The sequence below is a fragment of the Kogia breviceps genome, chromosome 14 (assembly GCF_026419965.1).
Source record: "Kogia breviceps isolate mKogBre1 chromosome 14, mKogBre1 haplotype 1, whole genome shotgun sequence".
Classification (NCBI taxonomy): domain Eukaryota; kingdom Metazoa; phylum Chordata; class Mammalia; order Artiodactyla; family Physeteridae; genus Kogia; species Kogia breviceps.
Window position 1 is genome coordinate 10126466 of NC_081323.1, and position 24682 is coordinate 10151147.

The 24682-nt window shown below is 49.4% G+C and overlaps 1 protein-coding gene across 6 annotated transcripts in view; it reads left to right on the forward strand.

Annotated features, from left to right (window-relative positions):
* Positions 1 to 23975, forward strand: part of NFATC2 (nuclear factor of activated T cells 2) — a 160154-nt gene extending 136179 nt beyond the window's left edge. For 4 of the 6 annotated variants that reach the window (XM_067011732.1, XM_059038939.2, XM_059038936.2 and 1 more), the window contains exon 10: positions 19579 to 23975. In XM_067011732.1, coding sequence (XP_066867833.1) covers positions 19579 to 19634 — 56 coding nt within the window. In that variant the 3' untranslated portion in view covers positions 19635 to 23975. Of the gene's footprint in view, positions 1 to 11936; positions 12025 to 19578 lie in introns of all 6 variants that reach the window. The other 2 variants (XM_059038937.2, XM_067011733.1) reach the window with 1 other exon arrangement.
* Positions 23976 to 24682: the final 707 nt, after the last annotated feature.

Here is a 24682-nt window from a genome sequence, read left to right on the forward strand (position 1 = left end):
ATAGGAATTATCCAAAGTTCCTTCTCCCCTACCATCAATACCAAGACAGACCATCTTGTGGATTCCATTCTGCTGTGTGGTCAGTCCCCACACAGCATGATTTCTTGACACCTGAGGCCAGCCAGGTCAATTGGCAGGTGCTGGGTGAATGAGGGGTGGTCCCTGCCCTGTGGATCTTACAGTCTCACGGGAAAGAAGGATACTAAATACAACAGAGAAACGTATTTCAGATGGTGAGACATGCTATGAAGGAGAGAAACAGGTGCTGTGAAAGGAGACCCTGGACAGGGTCTCTCAGAGGAGATGACCTTCTCCTGCCCCAAGTGTGCCAGAAGGCCCCCTCCCCCAGTCCCCACGGGGCTGCTGTGGTTCCCCAGCCTAGTTCTTGTGTGGTACGTACAAGGTCGTCTGTCTCGGCTTGTCTGCCTTCCCTCCATTTCATTCCCCACCTCCTTCCTTCCTTCCTTCCTCCCTCCCTCCCTCCCTCCCTCTCCCCCTCTCCCTCTCTCTCCCTTTCTTCCTTCTTTCCTTCCCTCCTTTCTTTAACTGCCAAATGACTTTCATTAAATATACATAAGATATAAAAAATTATAACAATACAAATACCGTGTGCCTACCCCGAGTTTAAAGCAAAAGAATATAACCATTACCTTTGCACTCTTCTGCCTTCTAAAATCATTTTTTATTTGCAAATCTTTCAGTTATGTTTCTCTACAAGAGCACTCGTTAAAAATTGTTTTCTGATTTTCATTCTCACAGTGAAACTAATTCTTTTTGGGGGTCTAATTTTTTTAAATTGAAGTACAGTTCATTTACAGTGTTGTATTAGTTTCAGGTATATGACAAAGTGATTTAATTACACATATATATGTGGGGGGGGCGTGTGTATATATATATATATATATATATATATATATATATATATATATATACACACACACGCCCACACACACGCACATATATATATTCCTTATTTAGATTCTTTTCCATTATAGGTTATTGTATTGCAAGAGAGTGAATAATATAGGTCCCTGTGCTATACAGTAAACCCTCATTGTTTATCTACTTTATATATAGTAGTGTGTTCAAATAATTCTTTAATATCAAACTCAATGCTCAAATTTTCAACTGCCTCATAAACGCCCTAACTTGTTTTCCACAGTTCGTCTTGACTCTGGATCCAAGGCAGGCCCACACGGTGTGGTGGTTTGAAATGTATTTTCCATTTCTTTCATCTGTGCAGGCCCGCTTTATCTTTTTCCCCTTTGCCATCTTTGCGTTGAAGAAGCCAGGTGGTTTGCGTGTAGGCTGGGTTCTGCTGATTGCAGCCCCGAGGTGCCATCAGCTGTCGCTTTGTCCTCAGCGTTTCCCGTAAATCAGTAGTGAGATGAGTGGCTGGATCCGATGGGGTTTGATGTTCTGGGCGAGGCTCCCTCACACGTGGTGTGTTCCTCCGGCAGAGGCGTCTGGGGTCTGTCTCCGTTCTGCAGTGTTCACAGCCGTGATGCTCCACGCCCGGACTGAGCGCGCAGTCTTGAGTGTATTTTCTTCCCTCCCACCTTCGACTAATTGCTATCCTCAATTTTGTGTTGGTCACTCTCCTTTTCTTAAAAAAAATAGTTTTACCACTTGTTTGATTCTCTAAACAACACACTGAGTTTTGCATGCTTGTGAACTTTACATAGATGCAGTCATTCTGTAAGTAGTTTTCTGCAACTTGCTTCTTCCTTCAACATTACGTTCTTGGCGCTCATAGGCTGTCATTTTTGTAGCTGTAATTCTTTCCTTTTCTCTGCCGTGTAATAGTCCATCGTAGAGCTCATTTATCCTTTCTGCTGATGGTGGACATTTGGTCATTTCCAGGTTTTTTTTCCCTATGCTGGTACAAACAGTGCTTTCCAGAATGTTCTTTCTCTGCACACAGAGGCGTTTCTGTCGGGTTGTACTTACAAGTAGAACTGCTTGGTCACTGGGCGTACACATCTGCCACATCAGTAGACAATACCACATTGTCTTCCAAAGCGGTTGTACCAGTTTATACTCCCATCAGCAACACAGAAGTAAGTACATGGCTCTACATCCTCCCACCGTTTGATACTGTAAGATTGCTAAAGTGTTTGCGAAACTCCTGTGGGTGAGATGGTACCTTTCGATGAATAGAAACTTGTAAAGTCGTTAAATTTATTTTTGGAAAGGCTTGAGTTTTTGAGTGTCATTTGGGATGGTGCTACCGAAAATGTGTCATTGGACTGGCGACATCAGTGTCATGTGGAAGCTTTGTAGAAATGCACATTCTCAGGTCCGCCCACCCAGATCGGCTGAATCAGAAACGCTAGGGTTGGGCCCAGCAACCTGAGCTTTTACCAGCCCTCCAGTGATTCTGATGTTCCTCAAGTCTGAAGAACTGGTTTAGGAAATCCCTTTCTACCCCTGTGCCATAAAGAGAGCTTCTCCTGTATCATCTTCCAAACATGTTACAGTTTTATCTTTCACACTTAAGTTTGTAATCCACCTGGATTTGACTTTTGTGTCCAGGATGAAGTAAATTTCTAACTTAATCATCTTCTGTGTGGATAAGTAGGGGCCCCAGACCACCTATTGAGAGGTCTGTCCGTTCCCCACGGGGCTGTAATCCATCCATGTTGTAAATATCGTTTCCATGGAAGTGCAGGCCCCTTCCTGCTCTCTCGGCTTTGTTCCTTACGAGAGTTTGTCCCCAGTTCTTAATTACAGCCGCTTCCTAGATATTCTAGCCCGCTGGTAGGTTTAGTCCCCGGCTTGTTGTGCCCCGGAAGTGTCTCGTTGCTCTTCTGCAGACACGCCGGAGAGTCAGCCTGTCAGGCTCCACTCCACAGCATGGCACTGAATCTTTCTGTCAACTTTAGATCGTTGAATCCTTTGCTCAGATGGGGGAAAAATGGATATTGTACAGTATTGAGTGTTTGTGGGGTCCTTCTGAAACCTGCTCAAGGTCATCTTTTATAACAGAAGTAAAGCCAGAGCCACTTCTCACAGGGGCTTGCTGTCTTTCTGGCCACCAGCCCTGCGGCATGGGCTGGGCTGCATCTCACAAGCTCATCGTGGTGGTCCCTAAACCACCGCCCCCTCCTTGAAGTGTAGTGGCCTCAGTGGATGCTACTCTTAAAACCTGCCTCCTGCTAAGGTCTCTTCATGGGCAGTTTCTAGCCACATCCCAGTTGGCATATGAAATGGGCTCAGGATAGAGATGTTCACAAATGGAGAAACAGTTTCTCCTCCTTGAAGTTGGACTGAGTGGAAAAAACAAAGGTTGAGGGTTCCAGATTCCACAGTCTTGTCTTAAGCCCATTTGCGGCATGGTTTAATAAGCCAGCTGTGTACCACCCTCGGTGCTAGGTGCTCTGTGGGTGGTGTGGGCCTTGTGGAACTTTGGAGCCAGGATTTCACTAGTCAGATAAGGAGCCAGGCAGGGGACAGCATGATCCAAAACTCAGAAGCCCTGGCTTCTCTCCCTTGTGACAGCAAAGCATGATTTCTCTTGGAATCTGCTCTACTGAGACGGATGTTACAGTACCCCACCTTTGGCCATGATGAGGTCAACACTGGGGACACTGAAGGGAACACAAAGGCTCAAAGTTCCTGCCCTCTTTGAGCTCACAGTCTAAACATAAACGATAACACCAGCTAGAATAAGTGCTATGGAAAAAGGTAAAGCAGGGTGGAGGGGAATAGAGAAGTGGTGTGTGGCATGGGGGGCCTGCTGTTCCATAAGGGAAGCATCCCAGAGGAGGTGACATTTGAGCAGAGATCTTGCTGATAGAGCCTTGCAAATATCTAAGGAAAGAGCACCCTTGGTAGAGGGAATAGCAAGTGCAAAGGCCCTGTGGTGTAAGTATACTTGGTGCATTCAGAGTGTAGAAGGAAGGCTGGGGGGACTAGAGGAGAGTGAGGAAGAGAAATGCATACTCTTTGATCTCAAAGGAATGGCCTTTCCCAAGGTCAAGTGGGGTCCCTGGGTCCCAGCAGTGGGTTGGTGCTGGCTGGTGAAAGGTCAAGTGGGGTCCCTGGGTCCCAGCAGTGGGTTGGTGCTGGCTGGTGAAAGTCCATCCAAATGCATTTCTGACTAGAAAGCCAGCGGGTGTCCAGCTACGGATAGTTGCAGATAGAGGCAGCCACTCACCTCTGTCACATTCTGGGATAACCTGGATTTCCCCATCAGATAGGCCCCTGACTGTGGAGGTTAAGATGGTTATACTTTCTTTGGAGAGAGGGTGCCTTATATGCCATCAGAGCCCAAAGCCAGAATCAGATTGACACCACGGGAAGGCTTGGTTCCCTTAGATCTAGAAACACAGCTTGCTGGTGGTTTTGTGAGGCGTGAGCTTCAACTTTCCTCTTCTTCAGAATACTGCCAACAGAAGCAAGCTGGGATGGCTCCATTCACAACTGGGAAGCTGCCGTCTCTCTCTGAACCCCAGGCCTTGGCTCTACTTTAAGTCTTATGAAAATCTAGCACCATCTCACCTTTTAGATATGTACCCCGGCCTTGGCATCGTGGTCCCAAAGGGGCCAAGTCACTCTTTGCTTCTTAAATCTCATCCCCCAGATTAACTACAGTAAACATATATGTTAGCTCGCCCCCACTTTTCCTTGAATACTGTATGGGTGACTTCTACTGGGTAACCCTGATAAAAGTTGGGGGTCTCCCAAGGACCAGTCTTTGTTCAGAGTTGCACTCAAAGCAGCAAATTCTGACTGCCAGATGATAATTACAAAAGAATTCCCATCTTCAATAGCTTGAGCCAGACCGGGTAGGTTTGAATCCTGGCTCCGCGACATAGTAGCTGTATAAGCTGGGTATGTTCCTTAATCTCTCTGTGCCTCAGTTTCATCATCTGTAAAATGGGGATACTTAATACCTACTCTGTGGGATTACTGTGAGGAGTAAATATATGTGAAGTGCTCTGTAGAAAGTGCTATAGAAATTAATAACATAATGGTAATTATTATTCTACTACATGTATCAGGACGTCTCATGTACAACTAATAGAACAGCTGGCCAGCAACCTTCCTACTAGAGTCTCAGACCAGCTCCCGGCGACCGTCAAAAACCAGACTCAACTGGGCAAATTCTGGTTAAATCCAAATCAGTTTGGAGTTTGTGTTTCATTCATTCATTCATCATTCAACCACCTCTCCAGGAAAATTAATTGAGTACCTACTATGTGCTGGGCTCTGTCCTGGGTGCTGGGGTCATGGCAGCGAATGAGAGGAGAGGTCCCTGCCCTCATGGGGTGATGACAACCCAATGAAGGCTTGATGTTTCCATGTCTTGAGCTTCAAGATACAGGGTCCTTATAGCCTGAGCCATGCTAACTGCCCGCCCCCAAACCAGGATCCATCACCATGGTAACCACGTGCCAGGGAAAGGCAGGGTTCACACTGATCCAGCTAATGCTAAGCTTCTGTGAACACTGGTGTGTGCCCACAGAAACGTTGGTGGCCATAAATGAGATGACATATGTGAAAGCTGTGGTCCTGCATAGAAGGTGCCACTAAATGTTGCTTCATCAGCCCGTGCACACGTGGTCCTTTAGAAAGTGTGCAGATGAACCTGGCCACCTGCCCCCCCCACCTCCCCCCAAAGTCTTTCCAAGTGGCCAGGCTCCCCTGTCAATGCCTGGGGAGCAGCTCAGGCACCGCTCTCTCTCGGCCTTGATGGAGTTGTGTTGCATGTGGATTTGGAGTTCTGCATTGTGAAGTCAGATTTGAGTCGAGGGTGGGCCTGAGGGTGGATGCTGGCACCAAGGCCCCAAGAAGCTGTGCCGGGAGGTGGGGCCTGTCTCATGTTGCTGGACCAGAGCAGGATGAGTGCGTCTCCCTGGAGGCTGGCTCAGGGCAGAGGACCTCCTCCTACCCCTCCTCCCAGTTAGCACCTAGGCTTCTTACTCGAAACGGGAGCCTCAGAACTGCCATGTTTACTCATCCTGAGAGCTGAGGACAGTTTGGGACGAGGTGCAGCATTTTTCTCGTAAGCCCCAAGGCCTTGCTGGTAAGATGTCGGCTGCTGGGGGCCGGGCGGGCCTGCTGCCAGGGCTGGCTTCCGGAGGCCTCTGGTTTGCAGAACATTGGTGACTCAGAGGCTGTTGTGTCACTAGCCCAGTGCAGCCAGCGCACCATGTGGGATGGCCTGGGAGGGGGCCCCCCCTTGGCAGGATGTAAAAATGCACCTCTAGGAGCCAGGCTGACCTCAGACCCACCCACTCTGAAAATTCAGAAATAGCTTCCAAGGTGAAAGTGCTTTGGTGAGAGAAGGTGGCCTGGTCACCAGTCAATTCATTGTGTTAACCACATGTTCTCTGTGGGGTGGACTAACGCGTACTAACAATGTTAACAGGAACAGCTGCTACCATGGGTTTTTCTTTTGTTAACTTGGCATCGTTCCAACTGTATGCATTGCCCAACGTCTTTCTGGGATGCACCTTATTATTCCCATTTTACAGATGAGGAAACTGAGGCCCAAGAAGTGAAACGATTGACTCACATTCCGTTAGTGAATGCGGGGTACTTACAACGTGTCGGACGCTGTTTACAGCACCTGTCATGTGTCTACTCATTGATTCCCTCTGAAGTTGTTAAGAACCGTCATTGCCCACTTTTTGCAGGGCAGGTTCAGAGGGGGTCAGGGCTTGCCTCAAATCCATGGCAGGGCATGGCAGGCTGGACTTGGACCCCAGCAGTCTGGCTCCCACCTGTGTGTGTTTCCCTGTGGCTCTGCCCTGGCGTGAGACCCTCACTGCTGTGCTCAGCCCCTGCGCCGGGCCATCTGTGGCCACCGCCCTCAGACACCTACCATCTTATCAGACACAGAAAGGCGGAATCTGGGAGGTCAGTGGAGGGCAGGGGAGGGGCTGTTGGCCAGAGGATCCCGGGCAGCGATTGAGGCTGGATGGCGGCCGAGAAGTGGGGTTTGGATATCACAGCAGGGAGAGGGGGGTTTTGCCGGCACAGAGCCACATGGCATGAAGGTGTGCGTGTGTTTAGGGTTGTGGAGGACACTGGGGCCACAGCAGTGCCTGCTCCTTGTTCAAACCCTGCCTCGGAGTGTGTCCTTGGGCAAATCACTTAACCTCGGTTGCTTTGCCAGCAGATGCCTGCCCTGTGAGCACACCTTGAGACATTAGAGAGGAACGGTCTTAGGTAGAGCAGCGCTTACAGGACTGTCTTCGCTCAGGCCGCCGTAACAGAATTCCACTGACCTGGTGGCTTAAACAGCAGAAGTTATCCTCTCATAGTTCTGGAGGCCAGAAGTCTGAGATCAGGGTGCCCATATGATCGGGTGCTGGTGAGCCTGCATGCCTTCTCTCTGGGCCCAATGAGTGAGCAAACAAGCTCTCTGGTCTTTCTTCTTACAGGGCACTGATCCCATCCTGAGGGCCCCATCCTCATGGTCTCATCTAACCCAAATCACCTCCCAAACGCCCACCTCTAGATACTATCACACTGGGGGTTAGGGCTTCAACATGGCAATTTGTGAGACACAGTTCAGTCCTCAGCAAGGACTGTACAGGTGAAGGTTTGATCAAGGGGGGGGGTGAGTCAGGAGTTAGGGCTCTGTCTGCATGTCCTGGGAGAGTTAAGGTATCTTAGGGACACCTGGTGTAATGTCACACACACACACAGTCCTTGCTGGTCACTCCAGGTGGCCTTTGAGTTGGCCATCTGTGCCAGGCCTGGGCCTGTGAATCTCAGTTGGAGAAATTTAAGACTGGGTCTGGTCCCGGCCTGGACCTGGTGGAATTTCTTTCCAGGCAGCTAGTGACTTCTTGGGCCTGGAAGCGGGTGGGCTATCAGGTGGGTCCTGTAGCTAGGGCTTGCCGAGTGCACGTGGGGCCGGTCTGTGGGTCAGTCAGTTCTCGGGGGAACATTTCAGGACAAAATGCCTAAGACTGATGTCAGCGTGAAGTGGGTCGGGCTGCCTCCTTAGGGCACGTGGGCTTATGTCGGGCTTTGGAAACATGTGGATGTACGTACGGGTGCCCTTCTTGATTGCGGGGAGTGGGGTGGTGGTGCCGTGCTGTGAGCTGGTCGTGACACGTGGGAGGACATAGAATGATCTGGAAGGTGAATTTATGGAAGGGTGAGGTGCAGACTAGGCTAGAAGATTCAATAAATATCCAGCGAATCTGTTGCAAGCAGCAGGGGCTGTGCTGGTTTTCGAAGGAAAGTTCACGTGAGGCAGGCCTGGGGTTTTGGACCTCTTCTCAAAGGCTTCGCGGAACTTCTGTGAGATTCTGTGACGTGAGGAAAGTAGCTCAGGATGGAGATGTTTCTTCCTGCTCTGCGCTTCCCCCTCCTAACCCACCTGGCGAGTCTGACCCGCCTTCAGTTCTCTCTGCTGCATCCGCAAGGCTAAGGAAATGCAAATGTCTTAACAGAAACGTTTGGTTAATTCCTCCAACCTCCAGAGAGAAAGATGGCTTCCCAGACAACTAGGTATTTATTTTATCATCTCATTTGTGGTTGCAGGCTGAGCTGAACTGTGGGTTTGGATCAGTTTCTTTCCCGAATCTCAACTGGATGTAGTAGCAAGTGCTTTTCTTTTTGCTTCTGTTTTATTTTTGAAAGGCAGCAGCTCATTTTGCAGTGCTTGCTTTGGGGCCGAGGCCGTGATGAAGCTTCAGGAGGACCAGGAGGCAAGCCGTGGTTTGTTTAGAATGCTTTCCTGCCTGTGGTTGCTACCTTAGAAGCCCTGTGGTTGCTTGATAGGAGAGGTACCTCTTAGCTGCATGTTATCGAAAGAAATTCTGCTGAATTGGAGAAAAGGACCAGGCAGAGGAGCTCAGCTCAACCCAGGTCTGAGTTCATACAGTTGGCTAGTCCTCTCTCGCAGGGCAGCTTAGCTTAGAGAACGTCTGAGTTGTTTCTCCCTAGCTTGTAAGTTGACGTGTAATCATGGAAAAAGCGGAGGATGGAGAAGATGGTAGCGTGTTCTACACAGGTTGGGAGGAACCCCGGTGTTTTCATTAAAGAACCATTAAACTGAACGTACCTTAGACCAGTCTAACCCCTATGGTGCAGACGCACAGAGGTTTTCTCCTCTGATGCCATCCCATTTAGAGATGTACCTGTGCTCTCAGGAGGGTGGAAGCTAGTTGTAGAATTTGTCAGGGTGACAGATTTTCGTATTTTATCTGTTGACACCTTGCACTTTCGTGCTAATTATCCGTGTTGATTAATCAGTGACCCATTTCCAATCCATATCCGAAATCATCACCTAATCCATGAGACTAGCAGGACAATTCACCGATTTATGGCGAGGATTGTAAAAAAAAATGTACCATCACTATGTAGGTCTTCAGCGGCAGCCTCATAAAAGACCACAGCAATGGGGAAGTGATTCTGGGACCCGAGGCCTCTCTCCCTGTCTTCGGGCGGGTTTCTAGGTGTCACCTAGGTAACATAAGTCGAGATGCTGCCTCCTCTCTCGATGTCTCCCTCCACGTTACTAACAGCTGATCGATGGAACAGACTTCTTGAAACATGTAGGGAAATAGCATTGTATTCTTGGTTAGTGGAAGAGGATTGGATTGGACTGGTCTGTCTCTTTCCACATCTTCTCTCTTTCTTCCCTACATCATCTCCTTCAATCCTGACAGCAGTCTCTCCAGGGAGGTATTCTGATCCCCGTTTTGTGGGGAAACTGAGGCTCAGAGAGAGGTCGTGAGACTTACACAGGTGTATTGCCAGAGTGCTTTTGTGTCCCGCCCTTCTGATGCAAAACTGCATTTTAACTCAGCCCCCAGGGCAGCTTGATGATCTTACACATGGACCTGGGACTAGCACCGACCGAGCTGGGGCCGTTCCTGGAAGGGTCACTCCATCTTTCTCTGCCTCAGTAACTTGACCTGAGAAATGGGCATCATAGCCCCAACCCCCAGAGATGACTGAGGATTAAATAAGGCACGTGAACAGCCCCCTACAGAGCAGGGCGGCTCGGGGTGGGGTAAAGGTCTTAGTTGAATTTAAAACAGGCCCTTCCTCTGGCTCCTGGTACCTGCCTCCCACCAGGAAATAGACGATTAAAGTGTCTGCTTCATGACTAAACAGGAAGCTGCACCTCAAAAGTCTGCAGACAGACCTATCAGTTGGATGCTTTATAAACTCTCTGAACTCTTGACCAGGGGGGCCGGGCGTGGAGTTCAAAGCAGGCGTGGGCTTCCCGGGGAATGGCCCCTACTCTTAAAAGCCTGGTACCTGGGCTTCCGCCTCGATTCAAAGGTGCGGCTCCAGGGGTGTGACCCTGGACACGTAGATGACACCTGGTCCCCACTAAGTGCTACTTGAGTGTGTACAGAGGGATAAAGTGCAAACATCTTAGCTATTTTAGCACCTTGGAACTATTTTTTCCAGTGCAGTGAGGTGATAGTGGCTGTTAGTTTCTGGATGTTATTCTGAGGGTAAATCCAGAAGCATTTGCATATGGAGGGGATGGGGGCTGTGACCAAGACTGACCTGAACACCCGGAAGAGGGCAGTGTGCGTTTCCTATGACGGGACGAGTGGAGCAGGTGGCAGGCAGGCGATGATCGTGACGAGGAGAGATTGGTTTTGACCGTGTTAAGTTTGAGATGCCCAGCCGGTAGTTCCATATCTAAGGCTGAAGTTCAGGGGTGAGGTCCAGGCTGGAAACATTATTTGGCCACTGTCAGGATAGAGGCTTTTTTTTTTTTTAAGGCCCTGGGGGAGTGGGTCAGACAATCCTCTGCTCTTGGGTTTGGAACCAGCCAGCGTGTAATAGAGACAGGCAAGTGTGATGAGGGAGCTGCCTTCGGGCCACGGGCACCTGGGTTTGCCAGTGGGCCTTTGTGCTTCAAGGGATGGCCTGAAATGCATGGTCCAAACTGTGTTCAGAGCCACTACTGAGGAGGTGGTTATTTTGTCCTGGGCGGCAGCAGCCCGTGACTAACCCCCCATCCAGTCCCAATCAAACCAACCCTAGTGGAGCCCAACATGTGGGAGTCTAGGCCTGCAACTGAAGAACTGCAGAAAAGAGCTCATTATTGAGTGTTCTCTGCCTTGAAGATGAGAGCTGAGGGCTCATGCCTTTTGAGAGACTGTTCTGGTTTACCTAAGGATGCAAGTGTAGCGACATCTAGCAAAAGGTGGGATGACTCCCTGCAAGAAATTAATCCCAGAAAACATTTCTACATCAAGCACTCAAAACGGACTCTGGCCTTCTACTTTGGCCTTTGAAAAGGGATTGAGAAAGGAAAAGGGATTATTTAAAATTGAAGAGAAAATGTGATATAATTGAATGCCTGTCAAATATATAGCTCCTGTCTCCTTTCTAAGCACCTTCAGAGCTCTGACTGGGCAGGGGCTATAAAAATAGTAACTTGCCAACCAGAGAAAAACAGGAAGAAAGCATACAGCCTTATGAATTTGCATGCCCACTGAGTTTGTATCACTCGTAAGAAGGAAGCAGGGGTCAAATGAAGGAGAATTACCTTTGAGTGGCTCCATCATGAAATTCTGATTTTCTGATGTGCTCTGCCACAGATGCCAGTGTTATTTTATCTCCTTAGTTGGCCATGATTTGAAACTGCATGACATGCCGGCAACCGAGCCATTTTGTCTTGCTTTAAAAAACAAAAAAATCCCAAACCACCATAATCTTGCTGATGAACTTTGATTTCAGAGATCCCTATTTCTTTGTACAAAGGCCCTCATCTCAGTGATTATTACCCTGGTTTGGGGTTAATTCTGGCACAAATGTTAAGACGATATAGAATTGGGGCTTAAACTACAGCCAGAGGGTTGAGTTCTATCCTGGGTTCTCAGCGGCCCTGGGTGAAGAGCTACTCATTAAATGGATGATATTAGCATGAGTTGGAAGCATAAGAGGTCGAAGGTGATTTTTTTCTTCTCAAAAATGGTTTTGCAAATCTTTTTCAGAGCTGATAGACACACACCTTAGCTGGATACAAAACATATTATGAAACAGAATGACTGTGATCTTTGATCCAAGAAATCAAAGTTAAAGGTAATTGATATCTTCTGCCTTTCCTTTTGTTTTCCAGCTGTGTGTTTCCTTAACTTGATTTTTTTTTTTTTTTTTTGAGTAAAAGAAAACTTTACAACCTGAAGGCCCTCTCTCATTTTCCAACATTTCCTACTCTTAAGGGCTAGACCCCACTACTCTGTAAGGGGGAACCCCCAGGGGACATACCTGAGATTCTCGGAGGCTGGAGGTCGGAGTGGGGAGTAGGGGCGGCCATGAGGCTCTGGGGATCTGCATGCTCTCCCAGTGGCCCCATCACCCTCTTGCAGGGAGAAGGCAGCAGCGCCAGGTTCCAGCCTTTGGCAGCTCTGCTCCTGCCCTGAGCCAGCTCCCTTTTGGTCTTGTACACTTTGCTTGGTGTTTCCAGTTGAGGAAGGCTCTCCGTCAACGGCAGGGCGGTCTGCATTGGGGAACGAGAGAGGGGGCAGGTGGATTGGGAACCTCTGCAAGTGCCCTGTGCTTAGGTAATTTCCAGTCTTGATCTCATCAACTCAAAGCTCCACACACACCAGCCCCCCAAGGGGCCTTCTTGTGCACTTTGGAAGGGGTTAACCGTCCCCTCGCCCTGCGCTTTCTGGATGTGAAACCAGGCTCTGGACCGGAGCTGGGTGTGGTTTTCCCACCGAGCTCAGTGGAGCCCCTCGCCTTAGCTGTAGATCCCCTCCATCTACTTTGGGTTCTGGGCCTGTGCAGAAGAGCCTGGGAACCGATGCAGACTTGCCTGCAGGGAACAGGAGGCTCTGGGGGTAGAGAGTCCACGTGGGACAGCGAGGATGTCGCTTTACCTTTCTTTGCCTCCGCTGTTTAGATGCCACCGCTGTTATTTAATTCTCTGCACGATGACTGGAATCAGGTAGCACGTGCAGTGCCCAGCATGTGGTGAGCTCTTGCCAGAAATCATCCAGCATCAGTATTGCCGGCTTACGTGCCTCCTGATGTCCCGCTGGGCCTTGGCTTTCGGATTGTCTGTTTGTTGGTGAAAGTGGCTTTGCTACATCATAGGCCAGACTCCGAGTCCTCTGCAGCGTCACAATGATGGCTCACTCTGAAAAAACCCAGTTAGAACAACCATGAGCTTTCACGTCCCTTAGCACACACAGCAGAGGAAGCTGGGTTCCAAACCTGGTTTCCCAGAGGGTGGGGCCTGCTGAGAAGTATCAAAACTTCCCGACAGCAGCATGAACCTTAGCAGGGGGAGGGTTTCCCTGGCACACTCTCCACCAGTGACTCTCAGACACCATTGACAGGCAAAAGGCAACAGTAACACTCAGCGAAACTTGGCTGGATACCCACCGGGAGCCAGAGCCCCTCCCGAGAACTTTTGCATCCGGGGAATCAGGATGACAAAAATGCAGCTGAAATATCAGCTCTGAGACTCAGCCACTTAGTCAAAGGGCCCTTTTAATGCGCTTCTTCCCTCCCTGATGTTAGGACTTGGCAACGCTCTGGCCTTGCAGGGGCCTGGGAACTCTGGCAAGCTGGCTCTGATCTGCCTGGCCTCAGAGGGGATTTACCATCATGTAACGCTTCCGACCCCACCCACAGCTTTGGGCTACAGGCCTGTCAAGGCGTTTTTGTCCTTTTCACCGAGCCGCTAAAGCCTGGCCCTTCTAGAAAGCTCTTCTTCAGTTCCCAAGTGCCCCCAGAGCATGTGGGGATGGCTGGGAGGGGAGAAAAGGCTGGGGAGTCACTTAGCAAGTGAAAGCATTGTGATACCCAAGTCACAGGGGAAGCCAAGGGCCACCTTTCCTTCTTAGCTCCTTTCCACGTGCCGGTGGGGAAGACAGGCCCGGCGCTCAGGGCACAGAGTTTCAGCCTGGAGTTCACTCCGGGCCTTCAGAGTAGCTTTCTTTCCCCGAGAGCAGTTAGGACAGAAGGTAGAAGCATCCAGAGAACACCTCACATGCTTTCTGGTTCAGCCACCCTCGTGTCTAGGCACCTCCTTCCCCGGCACAGGTCCACAGGTCCCAGGGCTGACTGGAGCAAGGCAGTGCGGGAGAAGGGCGGCAGGTGGGACTGGGTCTGTGTTAACTCAGATTCTTTCTTTTGGCCTCCAGAACACTGCCTCCCTGGTTCAGGAGCGACTCTCTGGCCGACCCCAGGCTCTCGAGGGCCCTCACACTGTCTAACCAGACTTCAGAAAACAAGCTTGAGGTTTGGGAGAGAAATAAGATGGGGCCCGTCCTCTCCTTCCTGTTGCTTCTTTCTCAGGGGATTAAGTTCCAAAGTCGGCAGTTATAGAAAGCCTAGAATAGTCAAAATTCCCTGGAAAGTCTTAAATTGCACCTCAAGTCTATCTGTGTGGGCTTCTGTGTGTAACCCTGAGTGGCCATTCTTCTGCAAACTGAGCTTTGGAAACCTCCGAGCTTGGCTAAAAGAAAGACGTCAGCACGCAGGTGTCCGGGCCCGCAAGTGAACCAGAAAATTCCTGGGGCAGAGTGGGATGCTAGCAGAAATCAGCGTTAAGAAATTTACCACTAATCAACCCAGAGTTGTTGGACGAACAGTAATAGTAAAAGGTACTGGCTTCCCCGGATCGCCATCCCCGAAAAGTAGGGGAAGAAAACACTTTGCTTTCTTTTTCTTCTTTGCCATTGGCATATATACTAGAGACTGGCAAACCATATCTCAGGCCAAATGTGGCCCCTGGCCTGTTTTGTTAAAAAGTTTTATTGGCACACAGCCATGCCCATTTGCTCACATATTGTCTGTGGCTGCTTTCATGTTTAAAGAAAAAAAAGCAGAGTTGAGTAAGGGGCTCTATAGCTCACAAAGCTGAAAATATTTTTATCTGGCCCTTTATAGAAAAAGTTTGTTGACCCCTGGTATATTCTCTCTTTATGTCTATAGCCATTTTTATTAGAATGGTTATTGATTTATAACACCTCTTTATATATGAATGACCTTTGTCATGTATACTGAATATACTACAGATTTCTTTTTTGGAGTTTTAAAGAAAAATGTGTAATTTTTGTATACTTACATGCGTCTGTCTTTCCTTTCTTTCTGGTTTCAGCCTTAGGTGTCAGGCTTAGAAATCACCCTGAGGCTGTAGCCATGTTCAACATCTGTGTTTTCATCACGGTGTCTCTCTGTAAGGGTAACAAAAGGTCGGGGGTGCTTGTGGCAGACTGAACACCACTGGCCTCAATTCTGTTCCAAGAAAGTGATGCTCAGTGATCACCTTCACCACTCAGCACACAGCCCTCTCTGCTCATTAACCTCGCAGAGGCTGCTCTGGCCTTTTCCTGACACACAAGAGACGCTGAGGATTCCGGGGCCCCAGAAGAAAGGCGATGGCTAGCACACCTCATAGCACAATCTCTTTACCTATATGGTGGAGCCATATAATGTACAGGTTAATAAAATGGGGCTATGGGTTCAAATCCCGATGCCTCCCCTTCACCTGTTGTGGCAAGTGACTGCCTGTCTCTCTTTCTCCATCTATAAAACGAGGATGACTGTATTACTAGGCTTGGTGTGAGAAGTAACTCAGTGCTTGGTTCAGCGCCTGGCACATTGTTTTCCCTGAAAAAATGTGAATGGCTTATATTCTTTCGTGGAGAAAAAAGCTCCAGGCAAACAACAGACTAAAAACCCATTTGTCAACTGGATAACAGAAAAGTCAGCTTCCCTAAACTAAGTGACCTAGGCTGATGGTGTGGGGTCCTTGTGGTGGGCTAAGGTGCATGCATTAGGCACCTGCTGTATGCATGCTGCTATGCATGGTGCAGTGGGCATACAAGTGACTCAGATAACATGGCACAGGGGGGCAAGCAAAGCATTTTGAGAACTCAGTGTTTCCTTCTGGAGGGAGTCAGGACCCCATGTAGGAATGTGAGAAGGCTTCCAGGAAAAGGTGATACTCAGGAAAGGGGGCAGGAGGGAAGGCAGGATTTGGACAAGAGAGGAACCATTTGGAGAACTGCCCATGGCCCGATTTGGGAAGAGGTGGGAGAAGAGCTGCAGAAATGGGCATAGGATAGATGCTCAAAACATCTGTCGGATGAATGAAATACTGATGGCAGTGACCTAGCAGGGTGGGTTTCAACACTCAGACCTGAGAGTCAGACCTGGGGCCAAATCCCAGAGCAGACAGTGTGACCTGAGGCTACTTAGTCCCTCGCTAAGCTTCTGCTTTCTCAGTAATACATGTTATTGAGCGCTTCCTATGTACCAAGGCACTCTTCAAAAGCCAGGGGTACGGTGGGGGAACAAGAAAAGTAAAGCACTACAACAGTGAACTGCCAGGAACCCGGTATATGAAGGAGATAAGGAGACCAGTCACAACTGGGTGGCGGCAGGTGGCACAGCTGACTCTGTCCCCAGAGCCTGGGGCCGAGGAGACTGAGCAGAGCCTCGAATGACGTGAGGAAGAAAGCACTAGAAGAGGCGAGGGGACCAGCAAGGGCAAAGGCTTGGAGGCATGAGTGCGGCCTGCGGAGCACGTAGAACGGAAGCCCGTGCGGTTGGCTGCAGGGGGGAGGGGGAGGGGGGAGGGCAGTAGGCGGTGAGGTCACAGCGGGAACCAGATCGGGGGCAAGACAAGCCCAGAGCAGGGTTTTTGGATAAAGGAAACCTTAAGCACGTAGTGGGCCAGAGTGAGGAAGTGAGACTAAAGGTGTGACAGAGAGGGGGTGACAGGGCTGCTGAACGGGCAGACCACCTTTCCTTCCCAGGGAGAGGTTCCATGGTGACATCGGGAAGTTGATTCAAAGAAAGGGCAGCACGGTGCCCCCTTTTCCCTTCCACCCAAAGACGCGAGGCTGCAGAGGCGGGGCCTCTCCAGTCGGGGTGAAGTGATAAGGGCAGACACCCTTCTCGGGGAACCTGGAGCCCACGTTTGCAGACCCACGTGGCTGCACTGCTGTGGCCACCACCCAGCTAGCGCTTCTGCCCTAGAGCTTTCTCCTCATCCACAGCCAGGGGCACGAGCTCTGAGGTTTCAGAAAGAAAAGGTTCCTCTCCCTCAGAGAGGTTGCAGCGGGCACGAGTGGGCCTCGCTTGGGGGCCCGACGGGGCGGCCGGCCGCCTCCCTACCCCGCCCGCGAGGGGGTCCGATGCAGAGCGTTCCCCGAGTTTTCTAGATTCGACCGTGGCTTTCAGAAAGCCAGGGTGGTTTCCATCCAAAGGGAGGGGGAAGCTAGACCGTCTCCCACCCAGCCCCTAACCTGGCCCCGAGCTCCGAGAAGGGAAATGACCCTTGGGCGAGGGCGGTGGTGTCAGTGGCTCTGCCCAGCAGTTATTTTTAGAAAGCCAGGGCCGTGGAACGTTTCCATTGAGGATTGACTCCTCTCGTTTCCTAGGTTGAGAAAACAGGAAACCCTTCAGAATCCGGGCTTTGAAAAGCTTCGTGTGAAGCCGCACCGACCCCGCCTCCCCCTGGCCACGTGCTTTCACTCCTGCCTGGCTGTCCTCACTGAGGGCCCCCCCCCCCCGGCTGCCCAGCCCTGCACACTTCCCAGAGGCAGGGGCTGCAGAGGCGAGGGGTTCTGCTTCCTCCAGCTCCGGTTCGGGGGGGCGGGGGCCCTGGGAGTCAGCTGGTATCTGCTACACAGTCAGGGCCCAGTTAGAGCTGCTTAGCCAAACACATGAATCCGTCCCGGAGTTCCTATCAGTGGATCCACTCCCACACTTTGGAGCCCGTTGTTACTCTGATGCATACGTTCTCATCCATTAACATCCAGAGATACTGTGTCGTGTGCTCGTACATATATACATATGCACATACCACTCTCTGAACCAACATCTGCTCTACGCCGGGGACTGTGATCATCTTCTCACTGTGTCCTCTCATCTAAGCTCCTCAACAGCTGTAGCAGGACGGTCATATTTTTATACACAGTTTACAGATGGGGAAACTGAGGCACAGAGCCGTTTACATCACGAGGGCGAGCAAGGAAGCAGCAGATGTGGGATTCCAGCCCCGGCCGCCTGGCTCCAGAACCTGAACTCTCGAGCTCCCCTTGCACCTGCTTTCAGCACACATCTGAAGAACAGCGAGTGACGCCTTGGTTTCTGCCACAAGAGAGAGCCCACTGGTGTAAAGCGCTAGGTTTAGAGTCCGACACAAAGCGTGGGGTGTCACTACCCATCACACAGCTGACAGCTACACAACACTGGTTACCTGGCCTCCTGCTAGGAGCTTGTATGTATATCAGTGCCCAGCAGCCTCACAACAGCCCCCAAAGGTCCACACGATGATGCTTCTCGCTCTACAGAGGAGAGGACCGAGGCACAGAGGGGTAAAGTCACACGGCCCGTTGAGTGAGGGAGCCAGGACCAAACCTAGCGTATCCAGCTCCAGAGCAGTGTGGTTTCGCTCTCTTCTTATTCTGGGAGTTGCAGACTCATCCAAGCAGGGCTTTTCCAGGGAAAAGCCCCCTGGACGTAGGAGAGCTCAGCGGGGAGGGACTCAGAACGCATCAACAGTTAACCCTCACTGCTCATCTCCCATCTCTAACTTTAGGATGAGGCTGAGATGAGAAAACAGAGGCGGCGGCGGCTGTGGGAAGAATTTAGTGCCGGCACCGGGAGAGGGGAGATTCATCCACCTTTTATGGGACCCCAGGGGGGGTCTGCCTCCTTTTCTCCTCCCTGGCCCAGTCCACACAATCCAGCTGTAAAGCCGAAAGTGCACACACACACTTCAGGGCAGGTGCACACCCCTGCCTGGTGTCTGGGCTGCCTTTGAAGGCAACTTTTCCCCAAGAACACATTGAAGGAAGCCTTTTTGCAAGAGCCACTGTTCTAAGACCTTACTGCCTTGATCCTAGGACCTGATGCCTCAGATAAGTGGCCAGAACGGGAGAGCAGGGCTAGCTCCTTGATGCCACCGGCCGGCATTGCATTCTTCGTTCCCTGCTAAATTCCATGCAGCTTTCTGGGGCAGGGGGTAATGGGACACTCCAAAGCCCCTTGAGGACACTTAGTACTTGAGAAGACTCAGAGTGTGATCCTTCACTAGTGAGAAGGGGTAACGGGGGGCGGGGGGCCGAATTCCTGGTTGTCCTGAAAGGGACCAAGAGTCTGTTTACATTGATGGCTAGTCTTTGTGGTGGTTCTAGCCACTCTTTTTTTTCAAGGCCCTTCTTGAGAGTCATAAGTTTTGTGGGTCAAGGAACTGTGTTTTAGTCACGGAGTGGGTATTTTCTGGATGTTGTAATAACAGAGTTCGGTATACGGTAGAGCACCCGAAGTACATTCAGTAACAGGAGGGAGAAAGTGTTCCTTCAATCTTGCTCCGTGGCCCAGCTCCATTTCTGCCACAGCAATTTTAAAAAGTTACCGTTTGGGCAATGTTCACTAGCACAAACCCATACCACAAAATAGCATCATGGGGGGGGTGGGGTGAGGAGTCGTCACGATGTGGGAAGGCATTTCTTATGTTAAAGATTGTCAAATGTGTTACTGCAAAGAACAAAAACATGTTTTTAAAGAAAACCAGCCCGGTTGTATCAGGTTCTAGAAAGCTAACCTGATCCCTGTGTTTCGGGTGCCCTCTCACTCGCCCTTACTCTCTCTTTTCTTTCGTAGTTAATGAAATTATCAGGAAGGAGTTTTCAGGACCTCCTGCCCGAAATCAGACGTAGAAGAAGCCATTAGCAAGACACCATCCACATTGCTAACGCCGGAGCCCCGCCCACCGTCCTCCCCGGTGCCCCCACCATTCCGGAGCTCGCCTCCTCTCTCCGTGCATTCTGAGTCTTGTTCTAAATCCCAGAGAGCATCTCGGTTGACTTTCAGGTGTCCCATCCAAACCGGAAGTGCCTGCTGACCCCCCAATACATCCTGAACCAGACCACCCGCTGGAGTGCGCCTGAGGGCTGAGAGCCTGAGGCCGGGGACTCGGGGGACGGAAGATGGGGATGCAGTTAAACCCCAGCCCTCGCCTTCACTTTTTGGGGTCACAGATACAGCTCTTGTACCTTTTGAAGGAAAGGAGCCCTCCAACAGAGCAACCAAAGGAACGTGACCCAGCTTCCAGGCTGAAGAAAAACAAAGCCGGCCCATCTTCCCTAGGGATTTTGCCCGTCCACAGCTCAAGCCTGATTTTTAAATGTTCTGCTTCTGAATCAAAAACAGTCTGGCTCATACAAGATCACCTGTTAAAGCTTCTCGGCATTATGACATGTGTACACTTTTTTTTCCTTCTCCGCTTTCAACAAGCTGGCGGCGGGGCGGGGGGGCTCTTGGCTAGCTGCCCTCCCTCCCCGCAGCACGCGGGCACGGACTAGAGGAGGTCACCCAGGCTGCCGGGTGAGCACGCATCCGCTGCAGCCGGACAAGCTTCGCGGCTTTTTGATGTTCCCGCTTTCTTTCCTCTAACAGCCCAAGTGCTTTTCCAGAAAGTAGTTAAGAAGAATCTCAAGCATGTGCATTGAATTTTGAGAAGGAACAGCAGAAGGGCTAAAGCAACCAAAATAAAAAAGAAGCAAAAAGTGCAGATATTTTTGTTAAGTAAAACGGTTGCAAAGTATGGCAGCTGGCAGGCCTAAGTGCTTTGGTGGGTGGGTGCCCCCATGATAGAGGAAAAAGGCTGAATTCCCTCTCTGGCCTAGACTCAAAGTGGGATACTCAAGCTCACGATTTGGCCCCAAAGTTCATTGGTTATTTTTAACGGAACCCATTGAAACCCTCCCCCCGCCCCAAAGACGCCTCTGCATTAGCTGCTTCATCCAGCACAAATGTGATCTGAATAGAAGCAGATCCTCTCCCACACAGCCCTTAGTTTGAACGCGCTCGTACGGAGTGTGCAGCGTAGCCGAGTGTTTCTCTCCTCTGAGTGCACCCACGGCCCGCCAAAGTCTTCCTCCTTGGGGGCAATTTTTGCAAACAAATAACACCCTCCACGTTCTTGGCAGGTGAGCTTTTAATCACACAGATGTGTTTGTTTACATTCATTGCAGACACCCCAGGACAAACTGGGGATTCCTTTTCGGCCATTTAATTGCTTCCCTGTAATCAAACACAGAGTGTAAATAAAATATTCCTGGCACTCTTCAAAAGGCTGTACTCAGGCCTTCTGCCTAGCAGAGTTGATTGAAAAAAAAATCACTCTACGAAGAGAATCGTGGCAGTTAAGGGCCCACTGTGGGTTTTCTAAGTCCTGGCTTTGTCATCAAAACCTTTCTGAGAGCTGGGCCAGGAACTCCGGACCTGTGACCCCGGCCTGGTGTGTTTGGGGCTCCAGAGAGAGGACAGAATGCAGCACATGTCTGTACCCTTTTGGTCAGGACCTAGCATTTCTTCCCTCCCACCCCCAGCCCTCAAGGACAGGGGACTTTTCCACCCACCCCAAGCAGAGTTTAGCAAAATTCTTTTCAACAAACAGGATGCCAGTAAGAAGCTTCTGGGATGCAAAGTTCTTCCTCATTAATAAAGAGTTCCTTATCCAAGCAGCTTTACCTAAAGAACTTTCTCTCCAGCAATATTGACTTCACGGGGGAAGGGTTCAAGCGTTTGGTGAGCGATTTGTTCTCACTTGACCTGGCTGGGAGCCATTTTTTGCACATGAGGGAATTTGGCCTTTCCTCAGTTATCTGAATGTTTTACCCAAGTGCCTTCCTGCTATTGTAGCAGTCGCTCAGCTGCATTGTGCATGGGGTGAAAAAGGACTAATGCGTTTTCCATCACTATTCTAACCATGTTAGTGCAAAGGGCCTCCTAGTAGTTCACATTCCTGTATGTATAGATGTACGTGTGTGTGTGTATAAGACACACTCACAAACTCTTCTTCTAAGACATCCTAGCTGGGTATTATAGGAAGCACTTTCATAAACTATACCAAATAGCAAAGGAAGGAAACAAAAGCATTAGTTTTGAGACATAAACAGGCAAGAGAATGTGTAGTAAGACTCGACAGCAGTCAAGAAAGTTTTGTCAGATACAGATGCCAGGAGGAAGTTTTGCCACGAGTGAACTGCTCATGAAATATTTTCAGTATGGGAAGAGGCAATAGGTCCTCGAAGAGAAAGAAAAAGGATGTCTAAACTGTCAAGATGGGTGTGTTGCACGTGTGTTAGAAGGATCTGTTAGGTGGAGGTTTGTACTTGCTACAACCAAGGTAATGTAAATATATAGCACTTCCAACAGCAATCTGCCCTGTTGCTGAATGTAGTATATTTCCAAAGTTTGAGTCTTCCTGTATTGTACAAAAATACTGCTGCTTGATAATATATAATAGCAACCCAAATTAATGAGTATGGTATTAAATTTTATTTTCTTATCTGTATTTTTATGCTTTTTATCTGTCCCCAAGATATCGCATCCTTGTTGGAATTAGAAAATATTTATAAGTGGTCAGAAATCTTTTTCAAGTGTCTCTTTTTACGTATACATTGAGGACTTTTTTTCCCCTAAGCGAAAGGATGTATTCTTGAAGATTTGTTAATCGTTCCAGGAAAAAAAAACAAACCCAAAACAAAAGCCCACCTCAGAGCCTGTTAATCACCTGTCTGCTAGAAGAAACCATCTCCAGAGAAAGGAGGGGGAACGGCTCCATGGAAGAAGGAAGCCCCTGTCTGTTGCTTGAGGATGCAGCTGACTTCAGCTCTGAGCCTCCACCTCGTCACTGAGAACTGGAAGGTGTTTAGATCCCTCCAATAAGGGACCTAGTAGGTGATTTCGATGTAACAAAACTGCCTGTGTTGTAATGCGGAGTCTCAAAAAGACACAGGAGTAATGGGGAGTTCCTAGAACAGAAGTGCAGGCTAATGTTTACAGAGCTAACTGAATCCTGGTAGATAAACCCCCGTACACATTACCCAAAGGACATCCAGAGTTTTCCAGCAAAGACACAGACTAGACGAATCAAGTCGATTCTTTCTAAGAACTGGGAAGCACTGATGTAGCCCTTCTTGTTTACATCCAGTGGCCAAGCCATCCCTCTCAGGAAGCCGGCCTTGGCCAGTGCGGGAGCTGTCATGTGTAGACAGATCGGAAGCTGATGTGTTCTCATCTCTCACTCTGGCCTAAAGGGGAGGCTTGAGTTTATTTTCACGTCAAACCCTTTCCAAGACCTTCTCATTTGTTCAGAATTGGAAGAACGTCAGGGGTCTGGTTAACAACTTTCTTCGCTTTCCATTTACAAGTGGCACAGGAGTTGTGACGTTCTTGACGAGTCGGGGTAAACCTTCCTGAACTCACTTTTGAGGGCCAGGCCCTTAGCAGCTACCCAACGTATCTTAACCTTGGATCTCCCAAGCTTGGCTCTCGGGCATTCAATCTCATGGCGCCAAACCAGCCAATGCGGCTGGTTTTCCCGCATTCCAACTAAATGCTTATGAAAAAGAAGCATCACATGAAACTGATCAATTTCTCTCAGCTTTCATGAGTGCCTTGAGTTATAGCCAGCATCACTGTCTTAACTCAGTTTGTTTAGAAACAAACATTTCTGGTGGTTGTTGAGCTAGCGGTGGCTCCCCTCAGCCAGCCCTTCTGAAAGTGAACTGGCGTGTTGGGTGCTGGAAGAAAGGTTTAACACCCTGCCTTTATGCAGCTGTTGGCCAGTTGGAATAAACTCCACCTGCCGAGTTCAGGCTTTGGCTGCAAAGGATGCTGTTCTATTAGCAGGTGCTTCGAGCACTCTGATTGGCCCGAACGGTTGGACGCTGCGGTTGGGACAAGCTTAGCATCCTGACACACCTTGTCCAAGAACCTCACTCACCCCTGTTGCCTCTACAGCCCTCAGAGGGGAGAGAATGTTGAGAATGTCCTCGCTAATTCTCCAACAAATAGAAGTCTCTCCCACGGGGCGGTACTGGAAGGCTTAGGTTTTGAAAATCTTGACTGTTAAAAGGAGTCTGAATACATCACATTCCTATGCAAAACGTTTTTAACCTTCAGTTTAATGTAGTTTATTTTTGCTATATGTAAAGTATTTTTATACGGCTTGTATCATGATAGTTTAGCAATAAAACAGTTGAAAGCAATGGCGACTTTGGGCGTATCTTTTCTTCTCTAGAGATGCCGTTCAAATACCCCTTTACATTTTGAGTCGTACATCAAGGACCATTTTTTGTGTGCACACCCATGTGTGGGTTTACCGCTCCTCTCAGCCCTAGGAGGTCAGCACTATCCATTTTACATCTAACCTCCGATATTTGCATCTTACATCAGAAGCCCAAGGTGACAGGGTCATGAGCTCAACCTGGATTTGTCTGACTCTCTCTCTGCTCCCTCCGCTGCAGCTCGGCTATAATCTGTGTCTCTAGACCTCGTTAGAAGTAGCATCCAGGTAAACAGATTTATAATGTCCACCTTGGGTCTGCTTGCAGAGGGTCCCAGAGCATTTACAGGGAGCTGAGCTGAGCAAAACAGTCACTTGCAGAGCAAAACAGTCTCCTGCTTGAATATCTTACAAAATTCCAAAGTTCCCTCCAAATTATCTTTTACCATCAAACCCGCAAACAGAATTAGATATTATAAATACTAGAATTTTCCAGCTGGCTTCCTCCTTATAACAGCTTTTTCTCCTTATAGCTAAAGCATATACGAGGTTTGGAAAACATTTCTATTTCAAGTCTGAATGTAATACGGTTCAAATGTCATCCCACGCTTCAGTGCTACCCTGAAACCCTAGGGAAGCAGGGTCTCAGCCCCAGGCCCTGTACCCTCAGGGACCACTTCACCCCACCAT